Source organism: Strigops habroptila, chromosome 11, assembly GCF_004027225.2.
Source record: "Strigops habroptila isolate Jane chromosome 11, bStrHab1.2.pri, whole genome shotgun sequence".
NCBI classification, from domain to species: Eukaryota; Metazoa; Chordata; class Aves; order Psittaciformes; family Psittacidae; genus Strigops; species Strigops habroptila.
In genome coordinates this window covers 9,618,136-9,635,330 of record NC_046360.1, presented here as the reverse complement: position 1 = coordinate 9,635,330, position 17,195 = coordinate 9,618,136, and the positions used below count along the sequence as shown (strand labels likewise).

The following is a 17,195-nucleotide window of genomic DNA, read 5'->3' as shown; positions in this document are numbered from 1 at the left end:
CTATGCGGAAAGCATTTTAGGAAGCATGCAAGGCCACTGCTGCCCATTCCAGACTTATCATTTATTGTGATGTATATCTGGGTTTGTTCTCAAAAGACCTTTTTCTGGGGAACATGTCTTTTTTTTTTTTTTTTTGTTTTTTTAAATTAAGTAACAACTGCTAATTCAGCTAAAAATTGGTGTGCAACCGTTCTAGATCTCCAAGAGAGAACTTAGTATGTCCAAGCTGGGGTTCCCGGTCAGTAGGACTAGTTGCCTAACTGCTGTAGCTCTTACAAGAAACATGTCTAAAAGATCCATAGACAAACTTAAACTTACTGGGGGACAAAAAGCATCATGTCACTTTCTGCCCTCTAAAGTTGAATTCTTCTGTGCAGCCTTTCCTGCACGGCTAGTGGGACAGAAGGGGAAATGTATTACATGCTTGTAGTAGGCACACCCACTTGTAACTTGCTCATACTGCACACCATTAACAAGCAGAAAAAATAATTTATTTAATACTCTGCCCTCACAAGCATCTTTACTGACGCTCTTCAAAGAGAAGAGCCTAAAATTAGCACTGGTTAAACATCAAAGAACTGTTCCGTTCCTTCCCCTCTCTCTCTCTTTCACCAGTTTCTAACATAAGCTCTTCCTGAATTCACCAGTAATCACAAGAGCCAGGTCTTGGCTTTACAGAAATGTGTTTATAAATGTCTCAGATCACCATTATTCAATAGCTGCTCAGTTTTCATGTGAACTAACTAGTCCTGTGTTGAGAAAGATGTTCCAGGGGTCAGTATTCTTTAGCTGTCAATAAAGCTAGCACTGATGTGAGTGAAAGCAGGATCATTCCTTGCATATTGAGAAAAGATTAGTGCTTGTTGGAGACTTACTGTAAAAGTTATGGAAGCACTTTCCTGTTTGAAATTTTTATTGATGGTGTATTTGTTCTGAATAGCTGGTGATAACTGCATTTTTCTTAACCAGTGTGACCTTTAAATGGAATCAGATAGTGCCAGAATCTGAAGCAAGAGTTAATGGTTACATTATGGTGGTTGAAGCAAATATTTGACTTTCTTGCACAATGTATGAAGATCGTGAGTTTTGAGCAGTAGCTGATTTGCTTTTCTGCTTGACCTCTTTCCCCTGAATAATTCCTGCTACTTAGGTCTCAAACTCCCTGTATTTCAGGTGCTTCAGTTCATTTAATTCATGATAAACTAATTAAATCTAGGGCATGAATATTTAATCTTATGAATATGCTTTTCTTTTTGAATATAGATAAACCAATAAAATGTGTATATGGATGCTAATGATTTCTGTTGTGAAGCTTCAGTACTGAAAATTGCACCCCAGATGGTGGGCTTACACTGCCCATGCTATTACTGCACAATGTGAGGCAGCAATAGCGACAAACATCTGAGCTTCCTATTCAGTATCAGCTCTTCATCATCCTTCATCTATTACTGATATTTCACTGGCTGTCACATTAAAAAGCTTTGTGTATAAGGCAAGGTTAGATGATGTAGAATACCCAGGAGAGGTTTTAGTTTCTGAGACTGGTCAGGTATTCAGGATTTCCTTATTCCTATTTATTACAGAGACATCCTAGCACAAATTTAGAGCTAAACCTCAAGAATCCAGATAGTCTAAATATTTTATTGATTACATTTTATACACTGAAGTAAAACACAAATGTAAGTTACTTTGTGGTATTTTTTTTAGTACACTTGTATCAATACATGGCACTAACCATTTTAAATTGCAGTCAAATTATCTACTCCTATGAGTCCATTCATGTAAAACTACCTGTAGATAATATATTTTCTTTTGATACCAGTGGCTTTTGTATTAGCTAACATGGCAATAAAAATTCCTTTATGATACTGGCATATTAGCATTTAATTATACAGCCCAGGTGTAACAGTGTCTTGGAGGTCTTTGCTTTTAGGATTGGGCTGGGTTGACAACTCTGCCCATGAACAGAAGGCAGCTGGTACGATGTTCATAGATCAGAAACAAAAAGGGGCGGTCGACAACGAAGCGAATCTGAGCAGAGAGAGGCATGAATCCAACGTTGGTTATTGCTCCAGCCTCTGTGCCTTCCTCATTCACAGTTATTGTACCTTGATGATTGAACTGTTTAAGCAAACAAAAAAAAGGGGGGGGGAATAAACAAAAAAGAAATTGAGGATCTCTTAAGTATACTCTAATGATGTGCTCACAGCCTTCCCCCCCTGCTTCATGTCATGCATGTGGCTCCCTTGTGACACTCTTTCTGGTAACTCTTATGTGGCAGCAATCCTTTGGTTTTGGTCTGTGAACAAGCATGTTCCTGACTGACCATAACACTTTTTATGCCTTTGACATCTGATTAAACATGTACCTCATCATATGAGTAGAAAAGTGCATATACAGAGAAACCCACTTCCCTCCTCTGTCTTCCAGGAAAGATGAGAAAAAATATTATTTTAGCTTACTGTGAATTATTTTTACTGTTGTCATGTTTTCAGGTGATATAGTTAAATCAGAAAGGAAATGAAAAGAGGAGAGGAGTAAATACCCGGTCAATGGTGACTTTCTCATCTGATATACCAGAGTAGTCGCCCTTTTCATTGAACAGGTCTTCTATTCCCATGGATCTCAGATAACCAATCAAGTTATAACTCTTCTCCAGCTTAAATTTAGGCAGAACCACTTCTCTTGTTCTAGTAAAAATAAAACCAAAAATGAAAAATCATTGAGGAGATAGATATTTGCATGACTCCTTTGTTTTAGATATCTGTTGTGGTTTGGGTTGTTTGCTGTCTTCAGCAAGCAGGGGACAGAAATATACAGGACTGCTTAATGTACTTTTACTTTCAAATCTTGGAAATAATTACTTTTAAGATGTGTTTTTTAAAAATAATTCCCCTCCCAAGATTGTTAGTTTGTCAATTTGATATTTTACTTGCAATGATTTACATTATTTATGTGCATAAATACACGGCTTTGAGCAGTTCAGTGCATGGTTGGATATGCTTCTAATATACGTTCAACTGGCAGATTTTCTGTAGTACTAAATTGGAGATTTGTCACTTATTGTATACAATAGAAATAGGTTGGCTTCCTGAATAGCCCATCAAATCTGCCCTTTTTATCTTTTTATCAAGTCTGAAGACAGATACCACCCAGTCTGTCATCTTGCACAAGAGAGGCTGTATAATTTTTTCTCTCCCATAATTGTGATGTCTGTGGTTGATGACTGAATGTGTGCCTTTACTCAACAGATGTGTTGAAATGCACTGTGCTGAGATGAGCATAGGCTGCTTTCCATACGATGGAGATTATTCGGCACAAATAACCTGTTATTATCATACTCTTGGTTTTCCTTCTCATTGTAAACTTCAGTAAGAATTTTTATTTTAAATCTACAACATTAAATTCTTAATAGAAAGAATTTTGGAACTCTGTTAGAATTTTCCATTTCAGTCATTGTCATTTTCTTGACAGCATTTAAATTCTGAGAGACCACTGGTCCTCATTTTTAATTCAATAAATCCATCTTTTCGGGATTTTTGTTCAGGTTTAGTGTTTTTGATCAAAATATCATGTTATCTTCTATGCTCTTTACTTATACGTGTCAATCTCATCAAGAAAATACACTAAGACTTTAACAAGATGTACTTTTCAGCAGATACCTGTTTGTCATGCTCTTCTGCCATTTTTCCACCACTTGAGGTGTTATCTGCTTTTCTAGGGCTTTCATGCCTGAAAGTTTGTGTGGAAGTACAATCAGCATGCTGATGTTCCCCACGAACGGGAGCTGGATCACGCCGCAGTCTAGCTCAGGGTCTGCAGCAGCTAGGAAGTTCCCTTTAGTCTGCATCATAGGAACCTTTATTGTTTGCTTCTCATTCAGTCGGAAGCTTCTCTTCATAGTCATTTCCACTGGAAACTTATTCTCCCAGGTTCCTGTTAATACAGTGCAGAAGGCAGATAAAAATACTCAAGATCCTTGTTTAATAAAATATTCCTAGAATAAGAGTTCACATTAAGCTTTAATTCATGTGAGTTGAGAATTGCTGTAGGAGATTGTTGATTTCAATTAAGTCTGAATAAGAAGACAAGTTTTAAAATGACTTTAAAATTCCTGTTTTTTTAACTTTTGTCTGATTTGAGTGCTCTGAATTAAAAAAGCAAAAATTACTCAAATGAGAGATCTGAAAGAGGTTGGTGTACTATTTTTTTTCTACGAGGAACCAGACATTACAAAGGTTAAACAGATGGAAAATACTTGACAGCGTTTGCACCTAGTGGAATAACTGACACAGCTATATTTTCTGAGAGAGCTGATACTTGAAACCCTACTGAAGCATGTTATTGGTACCTCAAGCTAAGTTTTGCATGAAGTTTTAAAAGAGATGCTGAAGGCATTACCTTGACTTAGTCCATTCAAGCCAATTAACTTTCTGTCTTAACACATCCTGGAGAGTTTCTTAATGACCCAGTTCGATGTGATTTCAACATATCTACAAGAGCCTTCCACCGACAGGTTTATGCCCAGAAAATTCAGTGTATTTTGCAGACCGGAAAGTGCATCAAGGTTTGAATCTTTCCATGTGAAGATTCTTTGGATACCCCAAATATTTATTGACTGTGTAGAAGAAGGTGCTTTTTTAAAGCAGTATTCTTATTGATCTCTTTTTAGAACCACGGCTCTGGAAAGAACATTATTTCTTGCTTCATGGGCAGATAAAGCTAGAATTTTATAGTGGAAATAAGGTTACTGGTATTTCCTGTTAAAACTCGGGATTTAAGGTCACCATTGGCAGACGAGTACATGGGGAGTGTGGCTGTGACTGTGTGGAGAGACTACAAATTTAGCCTTGATTGGTAACCTTGTTGTTAAACAGTTGCAAGTGATTTAGAGATCCTTAATCTGACTTTGCCAAATCGAATTAACAAAAAAAGCCTTTAGTCCAACTTTAATAGTTTCTTCATATGTCGGGCTGATGGGGAGCAGTTTGAGAAATTATTAGACTGTGGTTAATATTCTGAAGGGAATGGGATATAAAATGGATTGTGTTATACCCAAACAAATCTCACTTCTCAGGAAAATCCAACATCTCATCTTGCTGTTCTGCAGGGAATAGAATTCACAGTTGCAGGACTCTATCTAGCAAATGACATGAAGCTGCTGTGGGCCAGGGAAGCTTCAGCAGCACTGTCATCACCTGACGAATGAGAGACATTTGTCAGCTCTTCCTAGTAAAAAGAGAGGAGCTGAGGACCTTTCTTCTTGGATTCAGCCTTCCAAGTGTGTTTGTCTTGTGGTAAAACACTGTTCTGCAGGGGGAGGCATGTGGCCTTTTGGGGTCATCTGAAACCACATGGCAGTCTCTAACTTTTCTGACTTCCTGTTTTGAATCTTCCACCAAGATGTCTTTTGGATCCAGCTGCAGTGGCAGGTGTTGTCTCCACTGATTGAATTCTCTCTTGTGTTCATGACTAGAATCTCAGATAAGTAATTTTGGACCTGTCAAAATCTGTCAGTTGTCAAAAGCTGCTGTGATCTATTTTGGCTAAAATACCCAGCGCCTACTTGATAGGAAACTCATAAATGATTGTTCAGATCTCTGCAGCATGGAGGGTAGATCTCAGTTGGAGATAGATTTGGCACCTAGACAAGATAAAACTTGCTGCTTACCAATGTGAATAGTTTCCAATAGTTTCTTGATGGTATTTAATATAAGACAAGCTTGAGGCTTCATGGTGTTTGGCAGGTATCCCATTACTCAGTTACGGTTATTCAGCACAAATATCACTTGTACTGAGCATCTCTGTGTATCTGAGAATACTCATAGGTTTCTTAGCTCTGAGAGCTTAACAGAGCTTGTCTGCAATGGTGCAAACAGTGTAAATATTGTAAATGGAAAGGTGGGAAAAAGCTAGCATGTCTAGGAGGACTAGTGGGGAAACTGGGAAACCCAGGAGCAGAACTTGCCTTTAAAAAGTTCGGTTTGACTCAAAATAGAATTACGAAGAGGCTGTCACTTTAAGATAAATGAATGGGAGACAGAAATAAAGAATTGATCTTTTTGGTTTTGAGGGTTAGAAATTACAGCCTTCAGCAGGCCACCAAGGCAATTTGGACTAACAGGTCTCTGTGGGCAGAAGAAAAAGCCAAAAGTCTTTTTGTTCTTGATGGACTCAAGAGTTCCAGTACTAAAACTATTTAAATTTTGGTGGAGTTTTTGTTGTTTTGAGAGAGCACAAGTATTTAATAATTTCAGACTAAAACAAAAAGGTATTTTAAATTTTACCAAATCATGAAAAAATGAATTTGTTTTCACTTTGCATAATTCTTTTCTTAGGACGGTCTAATGGACAGTACAGCCATGTATTTAATATGATATAATCATCAGAGGTGTACTTAAGGATACAAATAAGTCCCTTTCGGATGGTACTTCAAAATAGGGGAATATTTGGATCTTATGCTAATAACTGCTTCAGATCTTTTAAAGAGATAAGTGGCATTATTCAAGGAAGTAACACCTTGCAAGTGAGTGGGAAATGGTACGTTTCATTAACGTAGAGGAATGCTATTCTTATAGTGAAATGCTGCGAAGGTGTAAGACAGCCCTTGAGCATTTGTTTCCTGGAAGCAGGACTTAATTGAGAAAAAGAAACTCCTTTATAAGCTGTGGAAAGGAGTATGTTGTACTCCCAAACATTGTTGTCCTTTTGTGCTAATTGGTCTTTCCTTACCGGTGTTTTAAGTCACTTTCATCCGATTATCGTCTTAAACAGTCAGTAAGAGATTTCCTCTTCTTCCTCAGTTGCTCTTGCATTGGCACCTCCCACCCCTGGCTCATTTAATACCATTTAAAAAGTTTATTGAAAAATTAACAAACTTTCAGCCTGAGGCAGAAAATCAATGTTGAAAATTTCACCACTGATCCTTAGTTTCAATGTAAAGAATTAGAAAATAAGGGTTTATAATAAGAATGTCTTACAGTCTTTACTTCAAGCTGTTCAGTGATACACGTAGGAGCCCATATCAGCAGACAGTTTATGCTGAATTATTCTAAGTAGTGAATGCGTTTGGTTTTAGCTGTAGAAGAATACTGGTTTGGTTATACTTCTCAGTCCCCTGTATAGGCTTGTTGACAAGGATCATGATCTGATCATATGAAAAAAATACATACTTGAAGCTGAAATTCGTTATGGTCATTCCTATGAATCCTGAATATTTCAGAAATGTTAAGTGTTTTAACTGAAATCAACCTGTACCATTTCAATAAAGCCAATAATTTGAAGCAGGACTGAATGTGTCTTATAACTTGCACATGAATTAATACATCACTGCCTGAGACTCCTACACAGCTTATGCTTTCTGAGGCTATTCTGCATTCATATGTTGTTTTTTAGTCTCACTTACAGACTATAAGATTTTGGATGTGATAAGCATTTGCTGTATTCGTACAATACCCACTAACTTCAGGGCGTGACTGAAACATCAGTGTGCTACACAAAAATGTAAAAATGGGCTAATAATAGGGATTCTTCTGAATGAGGGAATCAGTAAGCTTTTTTGAAGTGTAGACTATATTTAAGTTCAGACAGGGATTTCTACTGAAGTATACAGTGAATTGCAAACTGAGAAAATGCATTGCTAAGATTGAAATAGCAGGTTCTTACCTTTAAAGTAGAGACAGTTAAGAATCATCATCAGTGTTGTAGGGTTTACATTCACAAGAGCTTCTTTTATTAATCCTTTGGTCAGCTTCAAGATGCGTTCATTGGTTTTACTTATGAAGCTGGGATCTGAAAAATCAGCTGGTTGAGCATCAGCAAAGTAGTATGTTTTTGTATTGTTTCTGAAATCATTCAGAATAGAAAAGTCCTTCTGAATGTAAAGATCATTGACAGACCTCAGTGTGTAACCAAAATTGCGCCTGAAGAGCCGATGAGTGAGCTTGCGGAAGAGGTTATGAACAGTCATGAGCTCGTATTTGGTGCTGGCATTAATGAAGTCTTGAAATCCAAGAACAGATAATACTTCATGCTGAGTTTTACCCTTCAGACCCAGAGAAATCATAGCCATTGCAGTGGAAATACCAACAGGAGCCATGAGAATATTATCTGAAGAGTTGGTCTTGTCTGCCACACTGCGGTAAAGGTTGAAGCCAAAGTTTGCATTGAGGATATTGAGGCGCTGGATTCTGGTTTTGCCTTGGAATAGTTCAAGTATATTTCCTTGCTGAATTTCAGAAACTATGTATGGGGCAGCATCAATAATGTCACTGTAGTCATCTTCACCCAGTATCTTGTCAAGATCTAGATAGTCTTCCTCCTCCTCCTCTTCAGGAATCAAGTCATTAGTGATAGTGTTTTCTCTGTGGAACTCCAGTGGTAAATTTGGCATATCGTAGGTGCCATTTTCATGTGGCTGTGCGTCTTTAAGGCTTTCAAAATGCTCAGTGAAGTCCTTGACTCCACCAAATGTGGAGGTTATGACAAGAGCAAGGGCAAGCAAATGAAACAGAAACTTCATTCTGACAGATCAAAACCTGGAAGACAACATAACGCAGTTGAGAGCGCAGAGGGTAATTGAATTTTAGTTACCTATTCCCTAATTTTAGGTCCCTCCTGAGCTCTGTCACAGCAGCAGGTCTATAGTTACCTTATTTGACAGCATTTTTTTTAGTGGAACAGAGCTAAATTAGGTGGATAAATCTGTTTTACTTACAGATCAGTAAGTAAAAGCAGTTTTGCTTACATAATGCCTCCAGCCTGCCAAAGAATTGGGTGACCTCCTCCCATACAAGTAGTTGTTATTGGCGTGTTTCAGCAGTAACAAATTCAGTACCTAAAATATGTGGGACTCTGTATTTATAAACCTGTAACACTTGAAATATTTACGAAATGTGTTACTAGTATATGCTAAGAATATGACATTAAGTTTGAAGATTCCAGCTTGATAGGAGGAGGGACTAGGCATCCAGTACAGGAGCATACCAGAAGGCTGAGATGTACTGAAGAATTAGAAAAACAGGCATCCTGTAGCTACAACAAAAATGGGAGTTTTATGGGAGCATTTTTGAAGAGCAAGGCTGAAATTTGCTAGAATAAGGGAGATCTAGGGAAGTAACACCAAACCGGGAGAAAGATGTGTATTTGCACTAAACACTGTTAGTGGGACTGCACTGTGGGGAGTGTTAGGCATAAACATGTATCCTGGCCTACTCATGGTCTAACTCGGATGTGTAAACTCAGTGTCTGTGCATGCTTTCTGCAGCTGTATACACTCATCTGCTGCTTTTATGAAAAATTGACTTGATTCTGATTTTTTTTAATAATGTTTTGTATCAGTTTACTTTTATGTAGCACTGCACAGCATGTAGTGCTCTCGGTTTTCTTCATCCTGTGAAGACTCTGTAAGTTCCTAATCAGAGCTTTGTTTCTCTAGATTTGGTGTTACCACAATGGCAGATTTCTAACCTCACCTAAAAATATATCTAAGGAGAACCGGCATTTTTTTGAACGAAAAGTTAATCTCTTTTTTTTATCTACTGAGTATTGGTTCATAGCATTTAAAAAAATATTTTAAAAATCAAGAATTATCTTAGATATGTGTAGTTTGAAGAGAGAATGAATCAGTCTTACTCAGCTGTAAAACACTGTTCCGAGAAGTGGGTCTGAGAGACCTTTCGCCATAATATTGAATTGCAGTAATTACAGCTATCTTAAAAAGATATGAAAAAGTATAATTCCTTTCTGTGACAGTCAAATAAAGACCAAATTGTCAGTATTCAATAGCTCTGTATCAACTGAAACTGAAATGGCTGTCTGAATGCCAGGATCTTGGTTTTTGCTCAGACTTCTTTAGAAAATAATACTTTATAAAGTCAATTTCTGTTGATAGTACTTTTTTGAATAAAAAGGCAATTATTTACAATATATTGTAAATGTATTCAGCTAGAGCAAAGTATGTATTCAGCTAGAGCAAAACGCTGAATAGAAGTAAAACAAAAATCTTATAAGGTGTTGATTAAAATGCTTTCTAAATTAGCAAATAGTTCAAAGAGCTGTTCTACAGAAGTAAAATAAATAGGTATACATACCTGTACCTCGGTGAGTAAACTCAGTGCTTGAAAGAAAACGTTTTCAGACATGTTGTAGCAGGACTGAAGTAACTGAGCTAACAGGTTAATATTTAAAATTCTCCCCCCAGACTCATTTGCCTGAAATCCTAAAACAATTTAAGGGGATTATTCCATATTAAAAATTCTACATTGTTTTGCAACACTGAAGGATCCACAGAAGGTGCTCTTTAAGTTTTACACTGTGACTGAATGACTCGAGTCAGTCTTTTTCTTACTGTTTCTTCATAAATTCATTACTTTTTTTCCCCGCCCCCAGAAGTCAGGCCCTTAGGGCTGAGGTACTCAGTCCAGTAACCACTGGTAAATGTTTTCTGCTTTTGGCATGGAAGAACTTGCTGTCTGTAGTTCCCAACTTTACATTCTCGTCTTCACCAAAGTTCAGTTACTGCTTAGCTGCACTAAGACAGTCAGAATTTTCTCCCACTCTGCAATATATGTGTCTTTGGTCAGATCTGCCTAAAATAACAGAAGATGGAAATGAAGCTTACCTTTAAGCCACTGTACGGGAAGGATGTGTTGAATAGCTCAAGTAAGAGGAATGGCGGGGTTTAAAGCTGAACTTTGACGCGACTTTTTTGTGTATCTCCCAAAGTAAACATTCTCTAAACCAAACACTGCTAAACTTACTTCGTCAGCCAAAATCCCTCCCTTGCCTAGTGATCTCTGCTGAATTGTATGTTGTTTGTTGAACTACTTTTATGGCTTTGCAGGTACTTGTTGGCTTCTGAGGAAGATCTTTGAGCAAAAATTTATGTGTATGTAAAGTTTTGAAGTCAAGCACGCACATAAACTTGACTGTTACTGACCAGTAAAAGCCATGTTGCTGCTATTTTGTGCTGAAATGGGGGGGGAATCTGAATGCAAAAATGGTTGAGAGCTCTGGTTGTGATGGTCAGGCTTCTTCAGTCAGTGTTATATTGGTGCAAACGTTTGTGTTGCACAGGCAACTTCTTAACATGGTGCCATTCACCAGTTTAAACTCAGGGTAGTTTTAAAGGGATTACAGCGGTTTTTTCATGTTTTTCTTTTTAAAATGAACAATCTGCCTCATGATTTATAAATGTGTCCAAAGTTGGCTTTATATAAGTTTTCATTGAAATACTGCTGGCTGAAATACTGCTGGCTTTCATACCCCAAGGGAATTAGTGTACTTTTAGAGAAAACTTTTTAAGCTAGATTAGAATCTAACATTGTCTTAATAAAGTTTACAGTAATAATATGCAGTCATATTGAATAAAGCTTGCAGTTCAGTGAGCTATTCCTTTCACTTTTTAAACACTGCTTGGACTTCCAACACTTTTTAGGATAACTCACTATGATGTTTGTTACATAAATTTATCTAAAATTGCATATCATGTTGGCTGGGAAGGAAGACTGTGGTCCTGCAGTGATAGCAGCTGTTTGTGCAAAAAGCATCAGAGAGTTTTAAGGAAAGTGTTTGAAAATAATGCTCTTTTACTTGCTTGTTTAGATAGTAAATTCTCCAGAACTGATGTCATTGTGTGCGTGGGTGCAGACAATAAAAGATCCCCAATTGGTGCCTCAATGTATTTCCACAAAGCCAATAAACAATAGCAACCAGAAGTATGTTTGACTAATATTTATTTAGGTTTGAGTTCCTTTGCACTTCGGCAGAGCTGCATGGCATTGTCTCCAACACAGTTTAAAGGACCGTGTGGGCTCTTCATCTCTGCAGTTGAGAGTACACTAATATTATGTATTCTCTTCAGAGGTTACTGTATCAGCATGGTATTATTCCTGTGTAAAACAAAGGAAATTCTTACTTCAGGCATCTCAGAAGTTAGTATTTCAGATAATTCTAACAAGATCTAACTTTCTTCAGTATAACAATAGCATTATAATACTAGTTTTCATAGGTGACAAAGAATATTACCTTTGTAAATCATAGCAAAGAAGGTACATTAATTGATTCCTTAGAGTGGAATTAAATTAATATAGCTTGCACCGTTTTCTGGTGTTAATTTTTATCTCTTTGGTAGCTCACCAGACGCTTGCCACCCATCAAGGAGGCCAAGCCCAGGCTGCAGAAGCTGTTCCGTGACTTCTGGTTGTACTCAGTGCTGATGGGATTTGCTGTGGAAGGATCAGGTAGTGTAAATTCTAAGAGAACAATATTGCTGCTCAAACTGACAAGTGTGCACGTAACTCTATGCAAACCAGTCACAGTAGGCTGGAGAAAAACTACAAGCATAAAGACACTAAAAAATGAACAGCTTACATGAGAGTTCTCTGGTTGGATTTCTTTACAGCTTTGCTGGTTTGCTATGAGATTCAGCACAGTACAACTTGTGCTTAGGTTTTGTCCTGGGTTCATAGCCTTAGTTAAGTATGGGTTTTGAAATGGAACATTGGACACATGGGGTGGTACAATGGTAATCAAGTAGAAACTTCTTATCGAGTGAGAAACTTGACTTGGAAACCTAAACATGTTTATTATCTTCGCAACATGTATCACTTGTGTTGACTGTTTGTGCTTAAGTGCATGAAAAATTGGCCCTAGGAAGTAATGCAAAGCTTGATAGTGCTGGTTAACTTTGTGAGTCTTAATATTATTTTTCTCCACCACCCCATCTTCCCCTTTATACTTGTGCTTCAGGTCTTTGGCCAGAAGAATGGTATGAAGGTGTATGTGAAATTGCCACCAAATCTCCATTACTCACATTTCCCAGCAAAGAACCACTTCGATCTGTTCTTCAGTACAATTCCGCCATGAAGAATGACACTGTGACTTCTGTAAGAATTAATTTCTTCTATTATCTCCTTCCATAGTGCCTGTCAATATTAAATGTTAAATGTAACCACAAAATATTGAAATAGCACAATACCCCTTCAATCTGACTCCTATTAGTGGAAAACAGCTTTTTTTACTCTTATGACAGCAGCATACATAACTGGCTTGGATTTAGTTTTACTGAGTGTTAATACAGGTGTTTAGAGTGGTAGCTACATTGTTTTGATTAGGTGTAGAAACCAAGTCTTTGTGGAGATGGAAGCCTTTTAACAATTTTGCATTAGTTTTGTATCAGACAGACAAAACTTGCACTTTTAAAAAAAATCAGCAAACATTGGAAGGAAACAACACATTCGGTCTTCCAAAGAAATATTAAGTGACCTTTTTTACTTTTTATGCTCTGGCTTGCTACTGGTATATTTTTCTCTCCCTAGTATTTGTATGGTGGATTTTGCCAGAGGATTATTTGTGGTAGCAGTAAAGTGGATAGAAGAGTTGTAGCTTGTGAAATGTCTTTGTCTGGCTCCCGAATAATACAGAAATCTGCCTTGTGCGTGGATACTTAGTTCTGTGACATCAAAGAATAACACAACAGAGCCATGAAGTTTCAGAAACTGGACAGTATTGATGGTGATCAAACTTACATTCATTTAGTGTAGGAATTGTATTTGTTCATTGGTATAACTGCATGGAAACTAGCAGTTATTTCAGCAAGGAGCTCAACTCCAGTATTTGTTTCTGTTTAAGTCTGTATTTGAACAATCATGACTGATATAGTACTTCCACTTCAGATAACTTCATGCATTCATCTCTAGGCTGAATTAAATGAATTGCGGAGTACCATAATAAATCTCTTGGATCCTCCTCCAGAAGTGTCAGCGCTGATCAATAAGTTAGACTTTGCCATGTCTACCTATCTGCTTTCTGTTTACCGCCTAGAGTATATGAGGTATGCATATGCTTTTTCCACTGATGAATTAAAGAAAACAAAACAAACCAAACAAAAAACCCAACTATGTTCAAGTCAGAATTGCCAGACACTAAGACAAATGAGAATCAGTATTTTGATTGAAAATTCCAAGACTGGGAATTCATCTGTGCAAAAATGTCTTTGAGGTATTTAAAAAGGATGAAATAATATAGTAGGGCCTGAAAAATAGAATCTCCTCTGTATAGGAACTAACAGAAGATGGACAAAAGGGTTCTTCAGAGGAGTGTGTTGCAAGCGTAGTGTGTGCTTTGCGCAGACTCTTGTGCTTGCACCTCTGAAGAACAGTTGCCTATTCTGCAGGATTAGTGTAATGTAGGAGCTGGGATTTTGTTTTGTAGTGTACATTTCTGCCCTCGGTACTGTGTGTTAGGTTGTGCTAGTCAAACATAGTGAATTCACAGGCTGTTTGTTGGGTTTTGGGTGGTTTTTTTTGTTGGTTTTTTTTTCTTTTTTTTAAACTTTAAAAGTGTATTTATTACTGCTAAAGTGATATTTCCATCATATGCAAATTCAACAAATGCCAAAACAATCCTACCCACAAAACTCTTCTTTTCTTAGGGTATTGCGTTCAACTGACCAAGATCGCTTCCAAGTCATGTTCTGCTATTTTGAGGATAAAGCAATTCAGAAAGACAAATCCGGTAAGATTACCTGTCCAGGTTATCTTGCAACTTGAGATACTTGGAAGTTATTTGCAGACATGCAAAACTAAAACAAATCGAGCAATGACATAACAAAATGAATCATATTCACTAGACTGCGGCTGCTTTGTTCTTGCCAAGAGCACTGGTTTTGTTTTGAAACAGCTTGGTTCAATGTTGGCTGAGTAAACATAAACGCTTTATAACTGTTAAGCATGGTTTATAAAGCAGATGTAATTCTGATAATCAAACCTGTCGCCTCTCTCAATTCCTCAGGCATGATGCAGTGTGTAATAGCTGTTGCTGATAAGGTGTTTGAAGCATTCCTGACAATGATGGCTGATAAAGTAGGTTACATGGAAACTAAAACTTTGAATTTGTGTAAATGTTCTCATTTAGTTTATAAAAGTGTGCTTGGTTTTTTCCTGAAAAGCTTCATACTTCTCTGTCATTCTTTTTAGCCTAAAACTAAGGAGAACGAAGAAGAGCTGGAGAGACATGCTCAGTTCTTGCTGGTGAATTTTAACCACATTCACAAAAGGATCAGGAGAGTTGCAGACAAATACTTATCTGGTCTGGTAGACAAGTGAGTATAGATTTCATTTCCCTGTTCCCTTTTCACATTGACTGATTAGTGATTACTTATGTAGTTGATGATGGCAGTCAAGTGGATTTCTTGGCTGGTACTTCTGCTGAAACATCTTGAGAGCTAACATTCAATAGTATTTTTAACTTGGGCTCTAAAACCCCTGCTTAAATGTCCGCGTCTGCTTAGTATTGCCACGGATGGAGTAAAGCAAAGTGCCCATGAAAAAAATGCAATCTCAACTATGAGATAGCTCTTAGAGAGCTTTGTATTGAACTAGGCTGTTGCGAGCCATGGCAAGCTTTGAGACTTCTGTACGAGCTTACCTAGTGATGTATATAGCTCTTTCAGCCACTGTATTTCTTGATAAAGTAATTTCCTTCCTCAGCTCTTAATGATTATTGAGTTTCTGAATCCTATCTTGCTCTAGATTTCCTCACTTGCTGTGGAGTGGAACTGTGCTGAAGACTATGCTAGATATTCTGCAGACGCTGTCACTGTCTCTTAGTGCAGTAAGTTCCTTTTTCTTTCATATAACTGGTTTGTTTGTTTTGCATTTATTTGATAGTTATTTGAATTCTTAATTTGGTTTTCTTTTATTACCAAGATTGATAAAATCTTTATTTTAAGTTCTGTGAAGTAAGAAATGCATTTGCAACCCTATTTCATAGGTAGTGAAAGTAGTGCTAGAAAGTTGTCAAATGTGGTTCAGAAAGTCAAATTTAGCATCAAGAATAAAACAGGATTTCCAGTTCTGGGTTGTAATTGTTGAACTGTTTCATTTGAAATAAAAATTTGGTGGTGTTTTTCTGGTTTTTGACTTCTTTATGAATTATGGTTGTCAGATTATAATCATAGAATCAACTGTGATTCCAGACTGTGCATGTGTATGAATATACCTTGAATTTATTGCATATTGGTATTTTTGAAGATGGAAATGCTTTATAGAGGTTTTTTTTTGTACTAAATGTTGAAGAGGGCTTTGGATTTTTAAAATTACTTGTACTAAAAACCACACTGGAACACAAACAGTTTGTTAGAGCTGTTCAAATTGACTTTGAGAGCAAATATTAGCAAAAAAGTTTGGTAAGTCAGGCTTCCTGCCTGGGGAGAGTGCTACCTGTAGTGTTCAAGTGAAGTGATGATGAATTTTATCTCACTGAGAGTTAATAATTGCTTTTGTTTAGGATATTCACAAGGACCAACCATACTATGACATTCCTGATGCTCCATATAGAATAACTGTCCCTGACACACATGAAGCCAGAGAGGTAAGTGGTCCTCCTTGATTTATCAAAGACCAAAATAATGCCTGATTATTTTTATGTCTTGGAGATAAATTAGTGAGCTGTTCTGAATGGTCCTTTTTGAATCCTTCCCTAGATACATTTTTTTGTAATAAAATATGATACTTCGTATTTGTTTTTCTGAATCTTATTATTTTACTTGACTTGAAGTGTGTCAGTTCTTTGCTTGTCAAGGGTAGTTTAAATTATAACAGAAAACTTTAACTGGCTCATGTTACTGCAACTTGTGGATGCTCCATCCCTGGCGGTGTTCAAGGCCAAGTTGGACAGAGCCTTGGGCGACATGGTTTAGTGCGAGGTGTCCGTGCCCATGGCAGGGGGGTTGGAACTGGGTGATCTTAAGGTCCTTTCCAACCCTAAGTATTCTATGATTCTGTGAATCTTACTCCCCACGTTTCTCGTTACACCATTAAAACCAGTGCCTCTTGTTAAATATCCCTGTATTTTACTGGTTGTATTGATGCTCTCTAATTCTAGAGTATAGTCAAGGATTTTGCCGCACGCTGTGGGATGATTCTGCAAGAAGCAATGAAATGGGCTCCCTCTGTTACAAAATCTCATCTGCAGGTAATGAGCCTCCTTCTGTGAACATGGGAGTTTTGCTGATCTTCAAGATTATAATTCTGTGGTGTTTCTCATTTTTCAGGCTATCCAAGTATAATTTTAAATTTTCTATTGCTTTAAGATTTCCTTTATAGTATTGCAGAGGGTAATTAGAATGTTTTTATTTGATGTGACTTTAGATGTAGTCCAAACCTAAATAATCTGAAAATAACATGTTTGTC

The 17,195-nt window shown here is 37.2% G+C and overlaps 2 protein-coding genes across 7 annotated transcripts in view; one reads left to right on the top strand and one right to left on the bottom strand.

Annotated features, from left to right (window-relative positions):
• PI4KA (phosphatidylinositol 4-kinase alpha) overlaps nt 1–17,195 on the top strand; it is a 60,191-nt gene that overhangs the window by 20,217 nt on the left and 22,779 nt on the right. For all 6 annotated transcript variants that reach the window (XR_003993653.1, XM_030500742.1, XM_030500741.1 and 3 more), the window contains 9 exons: nt 12,134–12,242; nt 12,751–12,887; nt 13,701–13,834; nt 14,435–14,517; nt 14,794–14,864; nt 14,979–15,103; nt 15,534–15,615; nt 16,291–16,374; nt 16,888–16,977. Coding sequence is in view for 5 of the 6 variants with exons in the window: in XM_030500742.1 (XP_030356602.1) it covers nt 12,134–12,242; nt 12,751–12,887; nt 13,701–13,834; nt 14,435–14,517; nt 14,794–14,864; nt 14,979–15,103; nt 15,534–15,615; nt 16,291–16,374; nt 16,888–16,977 (915 nt within the window). In the remaining variant the exon portion in view is untranslated. The remainder of the gene's footprint in view (nt 1–12,133; nt 12,243–12,750; nt 12,888–13,700; nt 13,835–14,434; nt 14,518–14,793; nt 14,865–14,978; nt 15,104–15,533; nt 15,616–16,290; nt 16,375–16,887; nt 16,978–17,195) is intronic.
• Nucleotides 1,622–10,713, bottom strand: SERPIND1 (serpin family D member 1). The gene is made up of 5 exons (XM_030500746.1): nt 10,622–10,713; nt 7,666–8,537; nt 3,663–3,936; nt 2,546–2,690; nt 1,622–2,121 (listed from the first exon to the last, which is right to left on the bottom strand). Exons 2-5 carry the CDS (start codon nt 8,519–8,521, stop codon nt 1,930–1,932), a joined length of 1,467 nt encoding a protein of 488 aa, XP_030356606.1. The 5' UTR covers nt 8,522–8,537; nt 10,622–10,713; the 3' UTR covers nt 1,622–1,929.